Genomic DNA, 25,849 nt, shown 5'->3' with positions numbered 1-25,849 from the left:
CTGGATCCTCCGAGAAGTCTTCTCTTTGCAGCGTCCCCGTGGCATCTTCCGGCCCTGAATTCACTCTTCCAGGCATCGGGCCTGGGCAGAGCCGACTGCGCATGCCCGCACTACAAGAAAATGTAGCGCGGGCATGCGCAGTCGGCTCTGCCCAGGCCTGATGCCTGGCAGAGTGAATTCAGAGCCGGAAGACGCCGCGGGGAAGCTGCACGGAGAAGACTGCTAAAGGTAGGAGAAGAACCAGCGTTGATTGGCCGACTGTATAGCATTCGGCCAATCAATGCTGGTTCTGCATCAAACTTTTCCATTCGAATAGCGAGTGGTACTCGATCGAGTACGAGTATTTCGAATACCATAATATTCGATCGAGTACTACTCACTCATCTCTAATAATAAATAATAATAACAAACATAATTATAAAAAAATTTTTAAATAGCCAGACATCACTCAATGTCATGTGAACAACGCCTTCCTCTTTTCTTACAAAGTGCTTTAATTAAAAAGTAGGTGATCATCACGGGGTTAAACAAGTGTCAATACTGTTACACAATGGCAACAAAAGTTAGGGGAGAAAGATATTTACCTGAGTTGATTTTTTTTTTTCATTCATTCCTTTGGAAACTTCGTGGATGGGAATGCCCTTGAAAACAACAATTTGATTCCAAATATATTTTAAACCTAATACAACAAAAAGGACTATGGTGGCAAGTTCTACCCACATACATCTACTAGATGTCCAAGTCACGTGCTCTGTCCATGGCCGAGGGTCTTTAAATTCTGAGTCACATCTGCCTTTCCTCTAAACATAATGATTAATGTGCGACTTACCACACACTGAGATACATCGATGCAAATGAGTATTCAGTTTGTTCTTTTTACATTTCATACAATTATCATTATGTTTTTCCCTCATAATTACAAGGCTTCTTTCTGAAATGTCAAATCCATCTGTGTTCATTTAACTGCTTCCCAACATTTACCAAATTGTACACAATGAAGAAAATGTGAAAGATGACATTGAAGCTAACTGCCTTGTGCATTGCTTAGTTTCTTAGTTTATTGCGGATCGATGTAAATTTGTATTAAAATATTACATAACATATCTTATGTAGACAACTCCTGCCCATATACCATATTACATATTACGGACATCATCAAGGGTGGGGATACCACTCCGATCTCACAGTATATACAAAACACAGGACCCTGGAATTGTGGGATTCCCAGTGGTCAAACCCTGCAGCATTTTATAACCTATACTGTAGATAGGTATATGTCACTGAAAGGGGATTTGACTTATCCACCAAAGAAAAGGAATATATAAAACTTTACTTTTATTAAATACTCTAAAACATATAACAAAATGTTTAAAACATATCCTACACCATAATCCGCTGTGTGATGACAGGTAAGTGTATAAGGAGGAGAGCTGGAAGCGCTATCTCTGTTGCGCCCTATTTCAATCCTGTCTCTACCTCCCTCATCCAATACACGATGTGCACCAAGAACCTCACAGATTTAAATAAGAATGTGACCAACAATACTGAGAAAAGCTCAATGGAATGCTCCCCCACCCCTCCGAGGATACTGGCCTAACGCCACACCAACAGAGGAGGAAAGGTACCACTGGCTTGGTCACTATTCAAATTATCTGCGTGTGGGTGCTACATCTATAACTGCTTTATCCGACCCTACGCGTTTCTTCACTCAAAGTGATTCATCAGGGGTCTATTTTACAAGGTCCTGAACATCGGACACTTCGTGCAAGAAAAATCAGCGGTAGGTGTTCTGACCGCTAGCAGGACCGCCGCTCAACTCCCAGCGGTGAGTTGCCCTGCTCTCTTCAAGGTATTTAAACCCTACACCACGCCCCTCCACTGCTCCCAACCAATCTCTTTCATTGGACGTGTGCGCCCACCTACGCATAGGCCTATACGTCATACGTAACATTCCATAGATACCTTCAATAGAAACACAGTGCGCATGCGCGAGGATCGTACCGGTCTCCTCCACTATTCTACCTAATACTCTACACTCGCGCATGCGCCTGGTTCGAATAAAGACACTTATTTTTCTCTTATCGTGTCAGATCTATAGCGCTCGCTAGTTAACAACGAACCAGATACCCTCCTCTGGCATCTGCTCCTACATCAAACGAGCTACATAGCCATCCTCCAATACCTCGACTTAATCATTTCTATATCCTTAACGGTAAGTATCGTATCAGTACATGAATGGCTATAAGCTACTTCGATTATTTTCAAAACATCACTATACGGAATGTAATTGGGAGCGTTAATTGTTCCTATTTCTTTTATAGACGCACTCGTGGAGCAGTGGAACTGGGCTTATGGGAGAGGTAGTTGGTACATAAGGGAACTCATTTTTTTTTTTATACTGTAGATAGGTCATCATGCGCTTTGGTGACTGAACTCCTTTAAATATGTTTTCCTTTATCAGAAATATGGAAAGACAAACACTAGAATGATATGACTTGACTATTAATATTTCTCACTTCTTGGCATATATCTTCTACAAGAAGGATTACTCTGGGGTGATGACATTGTAGTCATAGAAACAATATAAAAATGCATAAGTGAAATGTATTGTATACAATGCAAAAAACGTATGTGCAGCCCCAGTTAACATATCAGTGAACCTACAAGAAGACTTTATTTGTTTTGTGTAAAAGTCCCTAGATCTCCGTGTCAATCGAGTGCCATTACACTTGAGTGACTGGCGCTCCGTTCCCACATCAGTGAATGAAAGGGCAGCCATGCAAGCACACTGCCACTCCATTCGCAAGGAGGCTTTGGTGGGGTCGGGTGTAGTCCCCTGTTCTCCTGTAGTTAGGGGATAGGTGTCCTTAATTTTAATAGCATAACACCTTTAAGAGTGGACTGTGTTCATAGTAGCAGAAGTATAGGTGCAGGTCTACAGGAGTCCCATGGTGCTATGAATAGTGGGCATAAATAGTGTTAATGGGCAAAACATCAGAAGGCCCAGAATAGTCAGATAAGGCAGAGGTGACATTGAAACATGGCAAATACTGAATTATACTGGGTGAAAGCAAAGCATACTAAATAAATAATCTAGATCTAGATTGAGTTTCCAGGTGCACTCAATAACCTCTTCCATATTCAATGGCCCCAGAATTTTAGACAGCATGGGAAACATTATATACAGTTCATTTGTGAAAGTGTTTCCAAGAAAATAATAAAAGAGCAAAAAGTGAAATTGTAGGATAAGTCAACTATACGTGTACATACAGGTTATACAGAGTGCATATATATCTCATATTTTTGCCATATTTCAAGAGTAATAAATAACTTGTGTAGAAGTCCTGATTTGATCTCTTGCATGGATAGAGATGGGTGAGGTTTCTTGTAAATGGCTTCTCACTACAGATCCCCAACTCACAGCAAAATTACAGAGGATGGGGTTATATGACTCCCACCACACCCATGGCCTTATGTAACCCTGCTGAATGTATACTGCAAATATTATGTACAGGATAATGAAGGTATACATTATGCTATATTGTGAAGGGGCTAAGTGTGATGTGTCTGGATGCAGTATGCTGCCTTGGATAGATATACATGTGTTAATAGGTCTCTGTAGCCTAATCATTTGGTAAGACAGTGCTCCACCCAATACAACCAGCTGTTCTGGTTACACTGTTTTATGATACTATCAAACTTTTATTAGTGCAGTATTTTAGGATGATAGAAGTAACCTGGTTTTACAAATGTATAGATTAGTGGCTAAAAACTGAAAAAAAAAATGTCAGGCGTGAGAAGCATGGTGATAGCAATAGTATGTTGTATTTTACCTTCACATAGATGAATTCCATAGCACATAGCACAACTGTCACTGAAATAGAGCCAAATGCTATTATAGTAAAGAAAAAAATCTTCTATGTAAGTAATAAAAGTTTGTATTCATTCATAGATTTTATTGCAAAAAATTCAGTGACTGAAAATCAGTACAAGCTGCCTGTTGTTTGGCAGCAAATACATAGATTTCTACAATCTTGTTCAAGTGAATGGAACAGAAATCGCTGCAACAAAGATGCTTCATGTGCATGTTCCCTAATACTGCTGGAAAAATACATGATTACATGGCACTTATTGATGGATGGTTCTTAGGCCGGGGCCCCGGCATCCAGTCACGCACTCCACTCCAAATGAATGGACCTAGTCGGGAAGGAGTGTCTTTAGGTGGATGTCGCGAGGCGAATCCGACAAAAAGAGTGAGCGTGTTGTTTCTTCCGTTTGTTCCGGCTCCCAGAAAAAAGAACTGGCCAGATCCCATTGATTTCAATGGGAGACGTCTTTTTGGTCAGGATTTTGAGGTGGATATCCTCAAAATCCTGACCAAAAAAAACAGTGTGAACTTACCCTAACTGCTGTTCAGCTCTCCTCAGGGCAGAGCTGTCAATCAAAGTATGGTCAATATGGGGCAAAACTGGCCATCGGTAAGGGCTTAAATGTAAGTTTGTTGAACTTTTATTGCCCAGAGATATGAAAAGTCACACTCCATGGTAATACCTTCTGATCGCCAGAACACTCTTGCCACTAGAGGAAGTCCTGTTAAGGGATACCCTGTTTCCTCGAAAATAAGACACCCCCCCCCCCTTCACCTTCTGAAACACATACAACCGGCAGTCATGCCGGCACTCCGCTAATTGTTCCCCGCTTTGTTTGCCGATTGTTCCCCGCTGCAGCCGCTGCATAAAACATCCCCCGAAAATAAGAAAGGTCATATATTTCGTTAGATAATTAATTATAAGAACATGTCTTATTTCCGGCGAAACAGGGTACCTACTACTTACTGCATACTTCCCTATAGGCCTGTCCAGACCCAAAAAACAATTTACAAAAATAATGTGAGGAATCATCTTTTTTGTATATGTGATTTGACCCAAACCACAATATGACGCTGTGAATTAGCACACATCTGTTTTCTGCTGAGTAGAACCAGTGCAGTATATCTAAATTCTCTCCATTAGATAACTAATATTAAAGTTGTAGACTTCCTTAAAAAATAAATCAGCATGTGGCGTTCCAATATATCAAAGTGCTGCAATCCTCTAATATTCATAGCTCATTACTACTTTATCACACCTTGTGAAACAAATGTATAACAAACCATTTAATCACCCAACCCTGTCAGACAAGCGCAGGACAGTTCCTGGATGTTGCAAGATTCATTCACCTAAATCATGGGATTTTCCTGGGATATAAATCTTCTTATTAAGCATTAATATTGTATGGCAGAACTCGCAGTAAAATGTTCCCTGTGGGAACATTCGGAAACAAAAAGGTCTTACTTCTATAATTGAAGAAGCTGAAATATTTTCAAAAGTACAGGCATTTCTCTATAAGATAACTTGACCGAAACGGAGAAACACTAATAGTCATTGAAGTCCCATCTGCACAATACATAGCTTTATGTACATCATATAGTCACAAGCCTTTGAGTCACTAAAACATTGTGCTGTGAATGAATGCTCGGAAAGCATGACTTAGCACAATGCATTGCCCACCCCCAAGAACTTACATAAATCATATCTCTTCTCATTACCGTAAATTGCAGGAAGTGCGGTATTACATTACACTCTACTTCTCATTTCTAAAGCACAGCGTCACTTATTGTCTCTCTTTTACAGAGGGCTTGTCACAAGTACACAATACTAAATTACATACGTCATTTGATTCTCGATGTGCCCATGATTTAGCATTAATCTGGCATTTTTAGATTTAAAATTTGTCCACCCATGTTAACAGATATGCAAAATGCCAAATTGTTCGGCGAGAATCAAATGAGATTTGGCATTCCGAATTTTGTACTTGATAACATGTCTTCTTAAATTTGTTCAGATATCAATAGTAAAAGTGAATAAATATACAAACTTTGTCATATATTTTTTTCAGAGATCCTGCTGCAACAAACAGTACATTTACAGCAGTTTTCTAGCACTTTTTTTACATTACTGATCAGTATTGATGTAAATTAAAGGGGGCCTGTCAAGCCCAAAATAGCCCAAACCAAATAGAAGCAGATACATACCTGATGAAATAATGAAGAGATATCTTATGATATCATAATATCTTATATATCATCTTGTAAGTCAGTCTGCAAGTGCAACATGGGCAGCTCTGATTTGCCAGATGTGTCTGCAGACGATCACAAGTGCTCTAGATTTCCTCTAAAATTGACAACTAGTGTTGCTCCTTTGAAAGATATTTTCATTCCACATAATTATCACCACTGTCTGTAGGCAAATTTAAAGGGATTCTATCATTAGAAACCCTTTTTAAACTAAATACATGTAGGAATAGCCTTAAGAAAGGCTATTCTTCTCTTACGTTTATTATTCAGATCTGCACCGCCGTTCCTGAGAAATATCTTCTTTCTTCCTTATGTAAATGAGTTCTTTCGCAGCACTGGGGGCATTCCCCTGCGTTCAAACAGCACTGGGAGCATCCCCACTTCTGCTTGAAAACTATCTGGTGACGCCTCTGTCTTCTTCTCTGCCTCCGCCTCTTCTTTCACATTCCCATTGCGTCTACGTCCAAAAACGCTGACTGCACATGTCCGTCTGCCATTTTCCTGTGGTCTCTCCTGTTCGGCCAAAGGAAAATGGCCGACTGTGCATGTTCGTCGGCCCTTGTCCTGTAGCCACAGGAAAATGGCTGACAGACATGCACAGTAGGCACTTTTGGACGAAGAGAAGAGGAGCATGAGAGAAGAGGCAGTCTGGAGAAGAAGACAGAAGCGTTGCTGGAGAGTTTTCAAGCAGCACTAGGGACACCCTCAGTGCTGTTTGAAAGCAGGGATTTGCCCCATGGGCTGCGAGAAAACTCATTTATATAAGGAAAAAAGAAGATTTTTCACATAAACGGTGGTGTGGATCTGAATAATAAAGGTAAGAGAAGAATAGCCTTTCTTAAGGGTATTCTAGTGATAGGATCCCTTTAACAGATTAGGACTGACCATGTTGCACTTGGACAGCGATTTGTATATCCAGAAAATGATGATTCTCACTCCATTGCTTCCTCAGTTTGTTGCTGCAATGTTATGCTTCTGCTTTTAAAGGCCCCTGAACAGCGCTATTATTGGATTAGGAATTATTTTACACTGTGTGCCTAAACCTGATGAAAATAGCAATATCAATGTCACAATAAATCCTTCATAAATGAATTGGCCATGAAAGACTCTTACTTTACTCTTTTACTTCTAAAAACATAGGTTATGTGTGAATAAGACCTTGTCTGCTGTTTGATGGCTTTCAGTTGTTGTCGTTGTTTTTTCCGGTAGATTCTATTGTGGTTACTTCTGAATTTTCCTGAGACGGCCACAATTTCCTAAAATGTCTTTCTATTGTGGTTGTGAAACTTGGAGAGCGTTGTAACTACTGTTGTGTTTGTGTTTGCAACACCCAAAGCTTCATGTGTAGAAATTGTTCTATCATTATACTGGTAATTATGGAAGCGATTTCTCCAGAACAGAATTAATTATGTCGCTGATGTTGTGCAAGCTTTTAGTATCAGTGTTGTAGTGTTGTTTTCTAGCACAGGCTGACATTGGTATGTCTTGTTAATCTTAATAACACTTTCAGTGTAAGACAAACATTTCCTCATTTCCTAGTAATTCACATATCATGTGCGTGTTATTCATGTCAGTCTTTAATGATCGGCTTATTGATTTATCCCTTCATTCTGTCCCCTAATTCCTATAACACGACACTGGTGAGTTAACCGCAAGATCAGACTACACAGTCTATTTGTAGGCTGTTACTATGGAAATGTGTAGGTCTACATAAGATCTGCAGACACAAGCTGATAATAGATTGAACCAATAATGACATTATAGTATAGCCTTTAATCCATATGTCTAATAGTGCTAAATGGTAGATCACAGCTAACAATAAAGGATAATGCTTAACTTTTACTTAAAATATATCTTCTCCTAACTGTAACCACAAACCTCAAGTGTTTCAACAATAAGTCTCAAGACGACTGTAAGTCAGAATTACATATGCTGGGACTCCATTTCCATGTTCCCGTATGGGTGACCATTCTGGGTATATTACTTTTATTCCTTCTAATAATGTATCATTCAACTGGGATGTTCCAGTCTCCCCTATATGACTTGGTTGTTGTTAAAGGATGTCCCTCTTACTCTTACCCAATATCTCTACGTGTCACAATTCAGCTACTGATGGTTCCTCAAAGGATTCAGTACAAGAGTAAAAATATGGGGAGTGGTGTGGTGTAGATAAAGCACAACTTTACTGCTTATTGATATAGTAGTAATTGTAATAATAATTTACCTGAAAGAGATCTAGTATCTTATTGTTGAAGGTCGACACCCGCTGCCTGCAACTATTCAGGACTGCTGCTGCTGGGTCCGTACTATACAGTGTACAGAGCGAGAAACTGATGGCTCAGTACACTGTATAGTGGCCATGTGGTTTCACTGCAGTTCTGTTCCCATTGATTTGAATGGGACCTGAGCTTTAGTACGCTGCTCAGCCACTATATAATGGGTAAAACCAACTGCATAAGGCTCTCAAGTATAGGCCAAGTAGAATCCTAAACAGCTGATTGATGCATAGACTATGTCTTGACCCCCAACAATCAGATATTGATTTCCTATCCTAGCAGCGGTGAACCTAGCTTTTTTGCCACCTGAGGCGGACGAGAGAAAGCCGCCCCCCCCCCCAGGAGGAGGGGGTGGGGCGGATGGGGCGGCGTCAGCAGGCAGAGAGCAGGCAGGGAGAGGACCTGCTCTCTGCTAAGTGTGAGGGGAGGCCGCTGGAGCAGCGCTGCGTCCACATGGCCTCCCCAATCCACCGCTTGCTTCCCGTGTTGGGCTACCAAGACGGTGATGCTCAGCCAGTCCAGGACAGCTTGTCCTGGACTGTCTTAGGTCAGCAAAAATTCCGCCCAATCCCCCCCGGGGCCCTGGCATAGCGCCGCCTGAAGTAGTCGAGGTGCGGTGCTGTATCATAGTAATAGGCCATCATAAAAAAAACCTGGAGAAACCCCTTATAACATTATAGTGCAAAGGAAAAGGCAAAAAAATCACAGCTGATGTTTCTGTTTCAGACCCACAATAAAATATATCAATAAAATATATATACATAAAATGTTGCTATGAAAAAAATAAACATGTCCTGCAAAAAGCAAACCCTTTCATAACTACATCATTTAGGAAACAAGAAAGTTATGGCCTTAAAATGTGTAATGGAATAAAGAAAACAAATTCCTAAAGAGGTTAAAAGAAAGTAAATATTTTTTTTCTATTTTCTTGTAATTTACAAATAATTTATTTTGGTTGCAATACAATTTGACACTGAGCTCTGTGTATGATTCAATAATAAGCTGTGGATTTGTTTGCAGGTGCCCTTTGCTATGCAGAACTGGGAACATGTATAAAGAAATCTGGCGGCCACTACACTTATATTCTAGAAGCTTTTGGCCCCTTACCTGCTTTTGTGAGAGTGTGGGTAGAACTACTTGTTATTCGGTGAGTAGTATTTATTCACTTTTTCATTTGCTTGAATGTTTGTTCACAAAAAGTAAAGGTTTAACTTGCTTCAATGACATCATCCAAAGGGACATTGCAATACAGTCAGATAGGCAGCAAAGTGAACATATTTAAGCAGACGTCTACGGGTCTATGGAGCTATGTGTTACGCTTAGTGTTTTATGTTCTTTTTTTTTCTTTTCAAGTCTTCTGGATCTAGATGCAATATCTATATTAGGGACATTTATATTATTTCTGTCTACTCATATGGAAGAGCGGCCACTGGACCCCTTGAGGCACAAGGACCAATGGTAACCCATGTACCCTGAGTAGATCCTCCCTGGTACACCATTATGGTTAAACAATGATGAAAAACATCAACTAAGCCTATGTTAAGGCTGCATTTGAGCCTTGAGATGTGTACATCAGGATCCCAAGGAACACCTCTGAGAGAATGCTCCAACATATGTCACTTTATAGATATATAATTTTTGTGGGATGCCTTTCCATGGGAAAATTTAACTGATGATGCCTTTTTTCCCCCTGTAGATTGTGAGCTGCACATAGGCCTCACAATGTACATTTTTTTCCCTATCATGGTTTTTTGCCCTTGGCAGGATTTGAACACCAGGACCCAGCGCTGCAAAACTGCAATGCTAACCACTGAGCCACCGTGTGGCCCCTACTGATGATTCCTTTCTATGCAACAGAGAACGATACTCCTTTTGCATCATATGGGTGAATTGTGGCCATTGGGGTCTATTATTAGTGGTCTATGACATGAGTTTTTCTTGGTAGAAATGTTGAATTTGGACACATAACTTGATAATGTGAGAAGGTGACAGTCAAAGTGCTGGAGTCCCAGTATATCGCCCCCAGATTTCTGACATCTGTGTGGTCCGGGGCGGATCTTGAATAGGCCTCAGCCCAGGTGTGGGTCATAGACTTGTTACTGGGCCATAAAAGGCTGCACTTCAGGGCAGATCCTGGGAGAAGAGGAAGTGCCTGGGTCTGTCCTGACACTGAGACTGCTGAGATGGCACTGTTTTCTTTTTTGTTGATTTGTGTGGCTGGTAGTAAGCCCCATGTACGGTTAGTATTTACTGTTAGTTAGCGCTCAGTCAAGTAGGATTTTGTACTGTTTTTGTCTGAAGTTAAGGCTGTATTTTATTTTGCTCATTTTTTGTGCCTGATGTGAAGGTTTATTTATTTTGCTGGATTTTTTTTTTTTTTTTTTTTTAAATAAACCTGTTTGCCACAGTTTTGTGTCTCTGTCTCTAACTGTTTAGGTCCGCACCATTGCTGCATAAAAGTCTAAATTGTAAAGAAAGTCAAAGGTACATCAAAACATACCTTTAAATTAGCAGTGGTTGCTCTATCCCTGCCTCATGCTCTACACTGCAGCTTTTTATGCTCACAAGCCCAGTATAGGTTCATCAGAAATTCTATGTGGAGAAGATTACGGTAATTGAAAACTGTAGGAAATAAAAGCATCAATTACAAAAATAAGATGATTAAGTAATATACAACACAATACAGAAGAAGTCTTAGTAAAGGGGAACTTTCAAACCGTACTTAAATCCCTATGTACATAAATATGGATTCATTAGCGTCATAGTAATACATTGTATTAAAAAAAAAGCTGCAAAAATTGAAAGAAAAGTTGGTAGTTTTGGTAGTTGAGTTTTAATAAAATTCTACAACTTAGCTATGCAGATTTCAATATAGTTAAGTTAATATCTCCAGCATGAACAGAGTAAAGGCAACCTCCAGCCCCTCCCACATTTCCAAGACAATCAGATCATAGACTCTTACTGTAATTGGTTGGTCTGCTGATTGTACAATGCTATTGTGGAAAATGATGGCCATAGTAATACAAAGTATATTATATATATATAATTCTCATTATTGTAATAATCCACTTCCCAACTCAGCATGGATAAATGATTCAGTAAACTCGATAGATGTAAGAAATAGCTTGTTCCTATTTAGGACATGCTAACAAATATTGCAGGTATAGAACTGGCATCAGATTGCAAGTATATGGGCGCTATACTAATTCTATGTAATGCACAGCAGCTAATTGCATGCATCTAAGATAAGCATAGGCTTAACAATCTCTTGTGTTTTAGATAATACAGAAATTGCTGCATTCAGATCTGTGCATGGTATTATATAAGTGACTTCCTTAGAGAGATGGAAGATTACAGAGGAAAAAGCTTTTAAAAAATATGCAATATCCTTTCCCTATTATCTATCATTTTAGAAAACTTTTGAGCGTCCTATAATTGCTGCATTTTCTTGACTATAATCTCAACCAGTATTTTCTTCGATTTCTCCCAGTTTTATGCCAGTAGGTATTTCCACAATTTAAGTTTGAAAGTAGATTCTACTGTAAAATCTGCTACAAACTACTTTTAACATATTTTCTCTGCCTCTGCCTAGATCAGAAATGTGAGAGGGGTGAAAAACATCAGCTACAGGAGCAATGTTTCACAGATGTCTCATTTCACATTTAAAACCTAAAAATATTTCTAAAGTTCTAGAGTTCTAAAGATCCTATGCAGGCGTGATATTTGAACAATATTCTCAACCTAAAATGACCATTAGAGCATTCAATTCACAACAGGAACCTCTATAAATCATTGTAAAATGTTATATATCCTTCTCATCTACCATACAGAGGCTTGCAGTGTAAGGGTGCATTCACACTACGTAACGCCAGCGTGTATCACAGCCGTACACGCCGGCGTTACAGTAGGGCTGCCGGACACTTCCCATTCATTTCTATGGGAGCCGGCATGCGAGCGCTCCCCATAGAAATGAATGGACTGCTTTTTTCCATTCATTTCTATGGGGAGCGCTCGCATGCCGGCTCCCATAGAAATGAATGGGAAGTGTCCGGCAGCCCTGCTGTAACGCCGGCGTGTACGGCTGTGATACACGCTGGCGTTCCGTACTGTGAATGCACCCTAAGAGATGCAAACTGAGTCTTGTTGTATTTGTCAAGTTTCAAGAAAATAATGAACTCTTTATCCCACTCATTTGGGTGTTTGAAGCCCATTGATACATAAGAGTATAAACAGACTATGACTAGAGATGAGCGAACACTAAAATGTTTGGGGTTCGAAATCCGATTCAAACAGCCGTACACCCAGCCCCCCCCCCCCCCGCCATTTTAAAACTACCTTATTTTGCGACATACCCATTATGTATTACATTTCCCTTTATTTAGCAGTATTACAAGGCTTAATCAGATTCTATTTGCAGGTAAAGTCTGCTATGTGTGACAGCGCCTATAGAGAGCCAACACCATTTATAAGAGCCCTCTTAATAAATCCTCAGGGCTTTTTCACATTGCGTTTTTGGCCTCCCTTGCTGGGATATGTTGGTAACCAGTCAGAATCAGCTGTCAACTTATCCCTGCATGAAGAACTGCCCATTAAAAAAAAAAGGGGGGGGGGGGCTGCAGTTCTCCGCGCAGGTTTAAGTGGGTAGCTGATTGTGACTGGTTACCAACGTATCCCAGCAAGGGAGGCCAAAAACGCAATGTGAACACTCCTTTAAAGTGAAAGTCCCACCCCCAAACAGGCTGCTATGCTAGTACATCATTATTAATACAAAGCACACATACCTTTGGAGGTATTGTGTGCTTTGTATTTTTCCAGCTAAAAACTTATATATTATTGCCAAAGTTCCCTCTCCACAGTGCCGCACACCCGATGCCCCAACAATCCCCCCCTCCCCCCGTCCACCTTCTAACATCTTTCCATTTCTTTTTGAAGAACCAAAAGAGGGACAAAATGTGCGGCGCGCTTTGCGCACCGCGGCAAATTTAGCCCCACCCACTGTTATGTTGACTCCGCCCATTCTCATTAATTTTTCATGTGTCCGCACACAGTATAATCCTCCTACAGCCACCTGTACATTATATGCCCCCCCTCTATCTCTCCCCCAGCTTCATATACACCCTTCATCTGCCCCCAGTTTCATGTCTCCCCCTCCATCTCTGCCCCCAGATTTATGTCCGTCCATCCATTTCTGCCCCCAGTTTCATGTCCCCCCCTCCATCTCTACCCCCAGTTTCATGTCCCCTCCATCTCTGTCCCCAGTTTCATGTCCCCCATCTCTACCCCCACATTCATGCCCCCCATCTCTGCCCCCAGATTCATGTCCCTCCATCTCTGCCCCCAGATTCATGTCCCTCCATCTCTGCCCCCAGATTCATGTCCCCTCCATCTTTGCCCCCAGATTCATATCCCCTCCATCTTTGCCCCCAGATTCATGTCCCCTCCATCTCTGCCCCCATATTCATGTCCCCTCCATCTCTGCCCCCAGATTCATGTCCCTCCATCTCTGCCCCCAAATTCATGTCCTCTCCATCTCTGCCCCCAGTGTCATGCTGTCCTCTCCATCTCTGCCCCCAGATTCATGTCCCCACATCTCTGCACCTCTGACCTGTGTCAGCTCCTCGCTTCGCCGCTGCGCGCCTCTCTCGCTGACACATATGCGGCTGAAGCGAGGAGCTGACCTGTGTCAGCTCCTCGCTTCGCCGCTGCCGCTGGCTACTGGCTTCTATATGTGATGTGATCAGCAAGAGAGGCGCGCAGCGGCGAAGCGAGGAGCTGACCTGTGTCAGCTCCTTGCTTCAGCCGCGTATGTCTTCAAGTCAGATCTGCGTCCTCTGGATGCAGATCTGAGTTGAAATAGGACATACAATGACTGCTGCGGGCGCCAGGGGGCCGGCACACGGTGGCGGGCCAAAACCGGGCCCCCCCCCCATTTTTCTATTTGGCCGGGCCCCTGACACCAGTAGCAGTAGTGCTGGCCTATCGGCGGCCCTGCGTACACTGTTCGACTGTTCGAACGGGTTTCGAACCCCATTATAGTCTATGGGGGGAAATGCTCGTTTCAGGGGTACGCAACATTCGATCAAATTCTACTTACCAAGTCCATGAGTGAGGGTCGGGCTGGATTCTTCTCCCTGCGCAGCGTCCCCGCGTCCTCTTCCGGCCTTGAATTCTCTCTGCTAGGCATTGGGCCTGGGCAGAGCCGACTACAAGCGGACATGCGCAGTCGGCTCTGCCCAGGCCCGATGCCTGGCAGAGTGAATTCAGAGCCGGAAGAGGACGCGGGGATGCTGCGCAGGGAGAAGACTTCTAAAGGAAAGAGAAGAACCAGCGTTGATTGGCAATGTATAGCATTCTGCCAATGAACGCTGGTTCTGCTTCGAATCTTAACTTCGAACAGCTAGTAGTACTCGATTGAGTACGAGTATTTCGAATACCGTAGTATTCGATCGAATACCTACTCGATTGAGTACTACTTGCTCATCTCTAACTATGACTACATATCTCTTTTTATCGACTGTATACACTGAGCATGAGATTTCACACTATTTTAAGTATTATATCCAATAATAATAACAGGACCAGCAGCATGTTAAATTCTCTTAGAATGTGGTCCAGTGCATTCCAGTGGCCCAGTATTAAAGGAATTCTATCATTAGCATCCTGTTTTTAGCTAAACCCACGGCAGAATAGACTTAAGAAAAGCTATTCTTCCTCTGCTTTTAGATGTGTTCTCCGTGCCACTGTTCCTTAGATATCCCAACTTTTGACCATATGCTAATTAGTTTTTTTGCAGCACTGGGGCGGTCATCAGGTCTCAAACAGCAGTGGAGGTGTCCCCATGCTGCAAGAAAACTATTCAGTGCCACCTTCTACTGTGTGTCGTCTCCGCCTCTTCTTTCCTGGTCGGCCGCAAGAAAATGGCCGACTGCGCCCAATGCGCATGTTCTTTGGTTATTTTCCTTTGGCCTCTTCCATTCAGCCACAGGAAAATGGCAATGGACATACGCAGTCGTCGCTTTTTGAAGAAGACGTGACGAGACAAGGAAGAAGAAGGAGAGACAGAGACCAAGAAGAAGTGGCACTGGATAGTTTTCTCTCAGCATTTGGGACGCCCTCAGTGCTGTTTGAGATCTGGGGACCGCCCCCAGTGCTGTGAGAAAACAAATTAGCACATGGATGAAAATCGAGACATCTTAGGAATGGCGTCATGGAGAAGACATCTAAAGGTAGGGGAAGAATAGCCTTTCTTAAGGCTATTCCGACATGGGTTTAGCTTAAAACGGGATTCTAATGATAGAAACCCTTTAATTACTTTGAGATTCATGCCACAGATACATAAGAATAAGTTCCGCATCACATTGGTGTTTTGGTCCATGAAATATAGACCAAACGTTGACCATATTTCTGAACCTAACACTGAGTCCGGAAATGGACTCCAAGAATCATAGTTATCTAGGATACTAGGAGTTTCTGACTGGCCTTGGTTCTAATGTCATATACTGCAATCATGTATTCAGTAAGAGACAGTAGTTCTGTGGGGAATCAAGGACTCCTTGCATCATGGATGACTATGAAACTAGGTGTCTGGGTCACAGCCCAGGAAATATGGCCAGACCAATACAAAGTCTAACCAGCAGAAGCCATTGACTCAATCCAACAATCTGCACACTAAGTGCTGTTACAAAGTGTGAGAAGTGTGTGTGTGTGTGTGTGTGTGTGTGTTTGGTTGTTTGTTTTTCTATAGCTTGGCATTTCTGATAACCACAATTTTGTCAATATGGGTGATACCAGATTATTGATATGTTCTGGTATCATCATGAGGATATTATACAGCTACTTTTTATATCAACCCCAGAGTTCAAGCACTGTAAAAACTAATAAAATAAAAGAAGTTGAAGAACTTCTAATTTTTAGAATTTTTAGGTAAAGTATAGGCTACTTTGTAATATTTTATTTAATCTATGAAGACTTTCTGAGATGCCATTTATAAATGATGCTTTTCAACCTACTATTAAAACCAGGATGGAATATAGGTAATATTTATAGAGGTGGTCCAGAACTAAAAAACCATTGCTGCTTCTGGTGTTTGGTACTGCAGCTTAGCTCCATTGAAGTAAGTTGAATTAATTTGCATTACCACATACGACGTGCAGATCAGCATAGCGCTGTTTATGAGAGAAAGTATCTTTATTTTCTAATGCTCAACAACCCTTTTAATGTGTAACGCTAAGTTCACACCTATGTTCGGGTTTCTGTTTGTGAGGTACACTTGGGGACACAATGAACGTAAACTCAGAAAAAGTATACAGTAAGACATACAGCAGAGTACTTACTAGAAAAAAAATATGTGAATGTTAAAAGGGTCCTCTACTTTGGACACTCCTCACTTGTTTGAAGGGTCCCATGACAATAAAATGATTACAAAATTGCAGTAGTCCGGTGGTCAGCTGTTATCTGGGGATATGATGATGTATTCTCTTGCCACCACAGGTAAAACTGTGTATTGCACAATGTCCATTCAAATGAATTGATTGATTTATAAAGTAGGACTGAACAAGAAAGGTCTCCAGAAGAAGAGACTTTTAAACTCCTTATTAGAGATGAGCGAACAGTGTTCTATCGAACTCATGTTCGATCGGATATTAGGCTGTTCGGCATGTTCGAATCGAATCGAACACCGCGTGGTAAAGTGCGCCATTACTCGATTCCCCTCCCACCTTCCCTGGCGCCTTTTTTGCTCCAATAACAGCGCAGGGTAGGTGGGACAGGAACTACGACACCGGTGACGTTGAGAAAAGTAGGCAAAACCCATTGGCTGCCGAAAACATGTGACCTCTAATTTAAAAGAACAGCGCCGCCCAGGTTCGCGTCATTCTGAGCTTGCAATTCACCGAGGACGGAGGTTTCCGTCCAGCTAGCTAGGGCTTAGATTCTGGGTAGGCAGGGACAGGCTAGGATAGGAAGGAGAAGACAACCACAACAGCTCTTGTAAGAGCTAAATTCCAGGGAGAAGCTTGTCAGTGTAACGTGGCACTGACGGGCTCAATCGCCGCAACCCAGCTTTCCCAGGATCCTGAATGGAATACACTGTCAGTGTATTCCCGTATACCCGATATATACCCCGATACCCGTTCCAACGGTGTGCCCCCCCACCTTCACCCCAGAAATACCCTGCAAGTCCCCTAGCAATAGAATTGGGGCTATATACACCCACAATTTTTACTACTGGTATACAGTGCCATTGTCTGACTGGGAATTCAAAGAATATATTGGGGTTATAAATACCCTCATTTCTTGCTACTGCCATATAGTGCCAGTTTCTGACTGGTAATTCAAAGAATATATTGGGGTTACGTGCACCCACAATTTTTACTACTGGTATACAGTGCCATTGTCTGACTGGGAATTCAAAGAATATATTGGGAATACAAATACCCTCATTTCTTGCTACTGCCATATAGTGCCAGTTTCTGACTGGTAATTCAAAGAATATATTGGGGTTACGTGCACCCACAATTTTTACTACTGGTATACAGTGCCATTGTCTGACTGGGAATTCAAAGAATATATTGGGAATACAAATACCCTCATTTCTTGCTACTGCCATATAGTGCCAGTTTCTGACTGGTAATTCAAAGAATATATTGGGGTTACGTGCACCCACAATTTTTACTACTGGTATACAGTGCCATTGTCTGACTGGGAATTCAAAGAATATATTGGGAATACAAATACCCTCATTTCTTGCTACTGCCATATAGTGCCAGTGTCTGACTGGGAATTCAAAGAATATATTGGGGTTACGTGCACCCACAATTTTTACTACTGGTATACAGTGCCATTGTCTGACTGGGAATTCAAAGAATATATTGGGAATACAAATACCCTCATTTCTTGCTACTGCCATATAGTGCCAGTGTCTGACTGGGAATTCAAAGAATATATTGGGGTTACGTGCACCCACAATTTTTACTACTGGTATACAGTGCCATTGTCTGACTGGGAATTCAAAGAATATATTGGAGTTATAAATACCCTCATTTCTTGCTACTGCCATATAGTGCCAGTTTCTGACTGGTAATTCAAAGAATATATTGTGGTTACGTGCACCCACAATTTTTACTACTGGTATACAGTGCCATTGTCTGACTGGGAATTCAAATAATATATTGGGAATACAAATACCCTCATTTCTTGCTACTGCCATATAGTGCCAGTGTCTGACTGGGAATTCAAAGAATATATTGGGGTTACGTGCACCCACAATTTTTACTACTGGTATACAGTGCTATTGTCTGACTGGGAATTCAAAGAATATATTGGGAATACAAATACCCTCATTTCTTGCTACTGCCATATAGTGCCAGTTTCTGACTGGTAATTCAAAGAATATATTGGGGTTACGTGCACCCACAATTTTTACTACTGGTATACAGTGCCATTGTCTGACTGGAAATTCAAAGAATATATTGGGAATACAAATACCCTCATTTCTTGCTACTGCCATATAGTGCCAGTGTCTGACTGGGAATTCAAAGAATATATTGGGGTTACGTGCACCCACAATTTTTACTACTGGTATACAGTGCCATTGTCTGACTGGGAATTCAAAGAATATATTGGGAATACAAATACCCTCATTTCTTGCTACTGCCATATAGTGCCAGTGTCTGACTGGGAATTCAAAGAATATATTGGGGTTACGTGCACCCACAATTTTTACTACTGGTATACAGTGCCATTGTCTGACTGGGAATTCAAAGAATATATTGGGGTTATAAATACCCTCATTTCTTGCTACTGCCATATAGTGCCAGTTTCTGACTGGTAATTCAAAGAATATATTGTGGTTACGTGCACCCACAATTTTTACTACTGGTATACAGTGCCATTGTCTGACTGGGAATTCAAAGAATATATTGGGAATACAAATACCCTCATTTCTTGCTACTGCCATATAGTGCCAGTGTCTGACTGGTAATTCAAAGAATATATTGGGGTTACGTGCACCCACAATTTTTACTACTGGTATACAGTGCCATTGTCTGACTGGGAATTCAAAGAATATATTGGGAATACAAATACCCTCATTTCTTGCTACTGCCATATAGTGCCAGTTTCTGACTGGTAATTCAAAGAATATATTGGGGTTACGTGCACCCACAATTTTTACTACTGGTATACAGTGCCATTGTCTGACTGGGAATTCAAAGAATATATTGGGAATACAAATACCCTCATTTCTTGCTACTGCCATATAGTGCCAGTTTCTGACTGGTAATTCAAAGAATATATTGGGGTTACGTGCACCCACAATTTTTACTACTGGTATACAGTGCCATTGTCTGACTGGGAATTCAAAGAATATATTGGGAATACAAATACCCTCATTTCTTGCTACTGCCATATAGTGCCAGTGTCTGACTGGGAATTCAAAGAATATATTGGGGTTACGTGCACCCACAATTTTTACTACTGGTATACAGTGCCATTGTCTGACTGGGAATTCAAAGAATATATTGGGAATACAAATACCCTCATTTCTTGCTACTGCCATATAGTGCCAGTGTCTGACTGGGAATTCAAAGAATATATTGGGGTTACGTGCACCCACAATTTTTACTACTGGTATACAGTGCCATTGTCTGACTGGGAATTCAAAGAATATATTGGGGTTATAAATACCCTCATTTCTTGCTACTGCCATATAGTGCCAGTTTCTGACTGGTAATTCAAAGAATATATTGTGGTTACGTGCACCCACATTTTTTACTACTGGTATACAGTGCCATTGTCTGACTGGGAATTCAAAGAATATATTGGGAATACAAATACCCTCATTTCTTGCTACTGCCATATAGTGCCAGTGTCTGACTGGGAATTCAAAGAATATATTGGGGTTATGTGCACCCACAATTTTTACTACTGGTATACAGTGCCATTGTCTGACTGGGAATTCAAAGAATATATTGGGAATACAAATACCCTCATTTCTTGCTACTGCCATATAGTGCCAGTGTCTGACTGGGAATTCAAAGAATATATTGGGGTTACGTGCACCCACAATTTTTACTACTGGTATACAGTGCCATTGTCTGACTGGGAATTCAAAGAATATATTGGGAATACAAATACCCTCATTTCTTGCTACTGCCATATAGTGCCAGTTTCTGACTGGTAATTCAAAGAATATATTGGGGTTACGTGCACCCACAATTTTTACTACTGGTATACAGTGCCATTGTCTGACTGGGAATTCAAAGAATATATTGGGAATACAAATACCCTCATTTCTTGCTACTGCCATATAGTGCCAGTTTCTGACTGGTAATTCAAAGAATATATTGGGGTTACGTGCACCCACAATTTTTACTACTGGTATACAGTGCCAATTTCTAACTAGGAATTCAAAATGCGCAAGGCTCCCGGAAAGGGACGTGGACGAGGCCGTGGGCGAGGTCGGGGGAATGGTTCTGGGGAGCAAGGTAGCAGTGAAGCCACAGGGCGTCCCGTGCCTACTCCTGTGGGGCAGCAAGCATTGCGCCACTCCACAGTGCCAGGGTTGCTTGCCACATTAACTAAACTGCAGGGTACAAACCTTAGTAGGCCCGAGAACCAGGAACAGGTCTTGCAATGGCTGTCAGAGAACGCTTACAGCACATTGTCCAGCAGCCAGTCAGACTCTGCCTCCTCTCCTCCTATTACCCAACAGTCTTGTCTTCCTTCCTCCCAAAATTCCGAAGCTTTACAGAACAATAACCCAAACTGTCCCTGCTCCCCAGAGCTGTTCTCCGCTCCTTTCATTGTCCCTCAACCTGCCTCTCCACGTCACGATTCCACGAACCTAACAGAGGAGCATCTGTGTCCAGATGCTCAAACACTAGAGTCTCCTCCATCTCCGTTCGATTTGGTGGTGGATGACCAGCAACCCACCCTCATCGACGATGATGTGACGCAGTTGCCGTCAGGGCATCCAGTTGACCGGCGCATTGTGCGGGAGGAGGAGATGAGACAGGAGTTGGAAGAGGAAGTGGTGGATGATGAGGACACTGACCCGACCTGGACAGGGGGGATGTCAAGCGGGGAAAGTAGTGTGGATGTTGAGGCAGGTGCAGCACCAAAAAGGGTAGCTAGAGGCAGAGGCAGAGGTCAGCAGCTTAGGCGAAGCCAGGCCACACCCGGAATCTCCCAAGATGTTCCAGTTCGTACCCAGCCCCGAAAAACTCCCACCTCGAGGGCACGTTTCTCGAAGGTGTGGAGTTTTTTCAAGGAATGCGCCGAGGACAGATATAGTGTTGTCTGCACAATTTGCCTCTCGAAATTGATTAGGGGCTCTGAGAAGAGCAACCTGTCCACCACTTCAATGCGCCGTCATTTGGAATCCAAGCACTGGAATCAGTGGCAGGCAGCAACGGCAGGACAAAGGCCGCCTGCCGTTCACGCCACTGCCACTGCCTCTGCCACTGCCTCTGCCTCTGCCACTGCCACTGCTGACTGTGCTGGCGATGCACTCCAGAGGACGAGCCAGGACACCACTTCATCTGCCTCCGCCACTTTGTTGACTTCTACCTCATCCTCCCCTGGTCCTGTCTTATCTCCTTCTCCTGCACCATCAAAGGCACCATCAGGCGTTTCTTTACAACAACCCACCATCTCTCAGACATTGGAGCGGCGGCAGAAATACACTGCTAACCACCCACACGCGCAAGCCTTGAACGCCAACATCGCTAAACTGCTGGCCCAGGAGATGTTGGCGTTCCGGCTTGTTGAAACTCCCGCCTTCCTGGACCTGATGGCAACTGCGGCACCTCGCTATGCCGTCCCTAGCCGTCACTACTTCTCCCGGTGTGCCGTCCCCGCCTTGCACCAGCACGTGTCACTCAACATCAGGCGGGCCCTTAGTTCCGCGCTTTGCACAAAGGTCCACTTGACCACCGACGCGTGGACAAGTGCATGCGGACAGGGACGCTACATTTCACTGACGGCACACTGGGTGAATGTAGTTGAGGCTGGGACTGCTTCCCAAACTGGCCCGGTGTACCTCGTCTCCCCGCCTAACATTCCTGGCAGGGACACAAGAAGAACACCCCCCTCCTCCTCCTCCTCTACCGCCTCCTCCTCCGCCACCGCCTCCTCCTCCGCCACCGCCTCCTCCTCCGCTGTTAGATTGACCCCAGCTACGAGTTGGAAACGTTGCAGCACTGGCGTTGGTAGACGTCAGCAGGCTGTGCTGAAGCTGATCAGCTTGGGGGACAGACAGCACACTGCCTCCGAGGTGAGGGATGCCCTCCTCGATGAGACGGCAATATGGTTTGAGCCGCTGCACCTGGGCCCAGGCATGGTCGTTTGTGATAACGGCCGGAACCTGGTAGCAGCTCTGGAGCTTGCCGGACTCCAACATGTTCCATGCCTGGCCCACGTCTTCAACCTAGTGGTGCAACGTTTCCTAAAGAGCTACCCCAATGTTCCAGAGCTACTGGTGAAAGTGCGGCGCATGTGCGCCCACTTTCGCAAGTCGACAGTAGCCGCTGCTAGCTTAAAATCTCTCCAGCAACGCCTGCATGTGCCACAACACCGGCTTTTGTGCGACATCCCCACACGCTGGAACTCAACGTTTCAGATGTTGAATAGAGTGGTTGAGCAGCAGAGACCTTTGATGGAATACCAGCTACAAAACCCTAGGGTGCCACAAAGTCAGCTGCCTCAGTTTCACATCCATGAGTGGCCATGGATGAGAGACCTTTGTGACATCCTACGGGTCTTTGAGGAGTCCACAAGGAGGGTGAGCTCTGAGGATGCGATGGTGAGCCTTACAATCCCGCTCTTGTGTGTTCTGAGAGAATCCCTGATTGACATCAGGGATAACTCAGATCACACAGAGGAGTTAGGGATAGCATCCGATCCGTCACAGCTGGAGAGTAGGTCCACACATCTGTCCGCTTCACTGCGTTTAATGGAGGAGGAGGAGGAAGAGGAGGAAGAAGAGTTGTCCGATGATGTGATGGTGATACAGGAGGCTTCCGGGCAACTTCGAATCGTCCCATTGTTGCAGCGCGGATGGGTAGACATGGAGAATGAGGAGGAAATGGAGATTGAACTTTCCGGTGGGGCCAGAGGAGTCATGCCAACTAACACTGTGGCAGACATGGCTGAGTTCATGTTGGGGTGCTTTACAACCGACAAGCGTATTGTCAAAATCATGGAGGACAACCAGTACTGGATCTTTGCTATCCTTGACCCCCGGTATAAAAACAACATCTCGTCTTTTATTCCGGTAGAGGGGAGGGCCAATCGCATCAATGCTTGCCACAGGCAATTGGTGCAGAATATGATGGAGATGTTTCCAGCATGTGACGTTGGCGGCAGGGAGGGCAGTTCCTCCAGTAGGCAACCAAGTTCTCACCGGTCCACACAAACGAGGGGCACACTGTCTAAGGTCTGGGACACCTTGATGGCACCCCCTCGCCAAAGTGCCGCCACGGAGGGTCCTAGTGTCACCAGGCGTGAGAAGTATAGGCGCATGTTGCGGGAATACCTTTCCGACCACAGCCCTGTCCTCTCCGACCCCTCTGCGCCCTACACGTATTGGGTGTCGAAGTTGGACCTGTGGCTTGAACTTGCCCTATATGCCTTGGAGGTGCTGTCCTGTCCTGCCGCCAGCGTCCTATCTGAGAGGGTGTTCAGTGCAGCCGGTGGCATCATCACTGACAAGCGCACCCGTCTGTCAGCTGAGAGTGCCGACCGGCTCACTTTGATAAAAATGAACCACCACTGGGTAGAGCCGTCATTTTTGTGCCCACCTGTGTAAAGCACCCCAACATGAAACTCCATGTCTGTACTCAACCTCTCCAATTCCTCCGCATCCTCATACTCATCCACCATAAGTGTTGCACAATTCTGCTAATACTAGGCTCCCTCCACCCTGATTTCCCCCAACTCTGCTGGTTAGAGGCTCCCTCCACCCTGATTTCCACCAACTCTGCTGGTTAGAGGCTCCCTCCACCATGAATTTGCCCAAACTGGGCTGTTTAGAGGCTCCCTCCACCATGAATTGGTCCAAACTGGGGTTTTTAGAGGCTCCCTCCACCATGAATTGGTCCAAACTGGGCTGTTTAGCGGCTCCCTCCACCATTAATTGGTCCAAACTGGGCTGGTTAGAGGCTCCCTCCACCATGAATTTGCCCAAACTGGGCTGTTTAGAGGCTCCCTCCACCATGAATTTGCCCAAACTGGGCTGGTTAGAGGCTCCCTCCACCATGAATTGGTCCAAACTGGGGTTTTTAGAGGCTCCCTCCACCATGAATTGGTCCAAACTTGGCTGTTTAGAGGCTCCCTCCACCATTAATTGGTCCAAACTGGGCTGGTTAGAGGCTCCCTCCACCATGAATTGGTCCAAACTGGGTTTTTTAGAGGCTCCCTCCACCATGAATTGGTCCAAACTGGGGTTTTTAGAGGCTCCCTCCACCATGAATTGGTCCAAACTGGGCTGTTTAGCGGCTCCCTCCACCATTAATTGGTCCAAACTGGGCTGGTTAGAGGCTCCCTCCACCATGAATTTGCCCAAACTGGGCTGTTTAGAGGCTCCCTCCACCATGAATTTGCCCAAACTGGGCTGGTTAGAGGCTCCCTCCACCATGAATTGGTCCAAACTGGGGTTTTTAGAGGCTCCCTCCACCATGAATTGGTCCAAACTTGGCTGTTTAGAGGCTCCCTCCACCATTAATTGGTCCAAACTGGGCTGGTTAGAGGCTCCCTCCACCATGAATTGGTCCAAACTGGGTTTTTTAGAGGCTCCCTCCACCATGAATTGGTCCAAACTGGGGTTTTTAGAGGCTCCCTCCACCATGAATTGGTCCAAACTGGGCTGTTTAGCGGCTCCCTCCACCATTAATTGGTCCAAACTGGGCTGGTTAGAGGCTCCCTCCACCATGAATTTGCCCAAACTGGGTTTTTTAGAGGCTCCCTCCACCATGAATTGGTCCAAACTGGGCTGTTTAGAGGCTCCCTCCACCATGAATTTGCCCAAACTGGGCTGGTTAGAGGCTCCCTCCACCATGAATTGGTCCAAACTGGGCTGGTTAGAGGCTCCCTCCACCATGAATTTGCCCAAACTGGGCTGTTTAGAGGCTCCCTCCACCATGAATTGGTCCAAACTGGGTTTTTTAGAGGCTCCCTCCACCATGAATTGGTCCAAACTGGGCTGTTTAGAGGCTCCCTCCACCATGAATTTGCCCAAACTGGGCTGGTTAGAGGCTCCCTCCACCATTAATTGGTCCAAACTGGGCTGGTTAGAGGCTCCCTCCACCATGAATTTGCCCAAACTGGGCTGTTTAGAGGCTCCCTCCACCATGAATTTGCCCAAACTGGGCTGTTTAGAGGCTCCCTCCACCATGAATTTGCCCAAACTGGGCTGGTTAGAGGCTCCCTCCACCATGAATTGGTCCAAACTGGGTTTTTT

At 43.8% G+C, this 25,849-nt stretch overlaps 1 protein-coding gene across 1 annotated transcript in view; it reads left to right on the top strand.

The window, feature by feature from the left end:
• SLC7A11 (solute carrier family 7 member 11) overlaps positions 1 to 25,849 on the top strand; it is a 176,049-nt gene that overhangs the window by 16,061 nt on the left and 134,139 nt on the right. The window contains exon 2 of the mRNA XM_075257537.1: positions 9,412 to 9,538. Within this exon, the coding sequence (XP_075113638.1) occupies positions 9,412 to 9,538 (127 nt within the window). The remainder of the gene's footprint in view (positions 1 to 9,411; positions 9,539 to 25,849) is intronic.

Source organism: Leptodactylus fuscus, chromosome 1 (assembly GCF_031893055.1).
Source record: "Leptodactylus fuscus isolate aLepFus1 chromosome 1, aLepFus1.hap2, whole genome shotgun sequence".
NCBI lineage: Eukaryota > Metazoa > Chordata > Amphibia > Anura > Leptodactylidae > Leptodactylus > Leptodactylus fuscus.
Note: the sequence above shows the minus strand (reverse complement) of the source record. Positions and strands in the feature narration are given on the sequence as shown.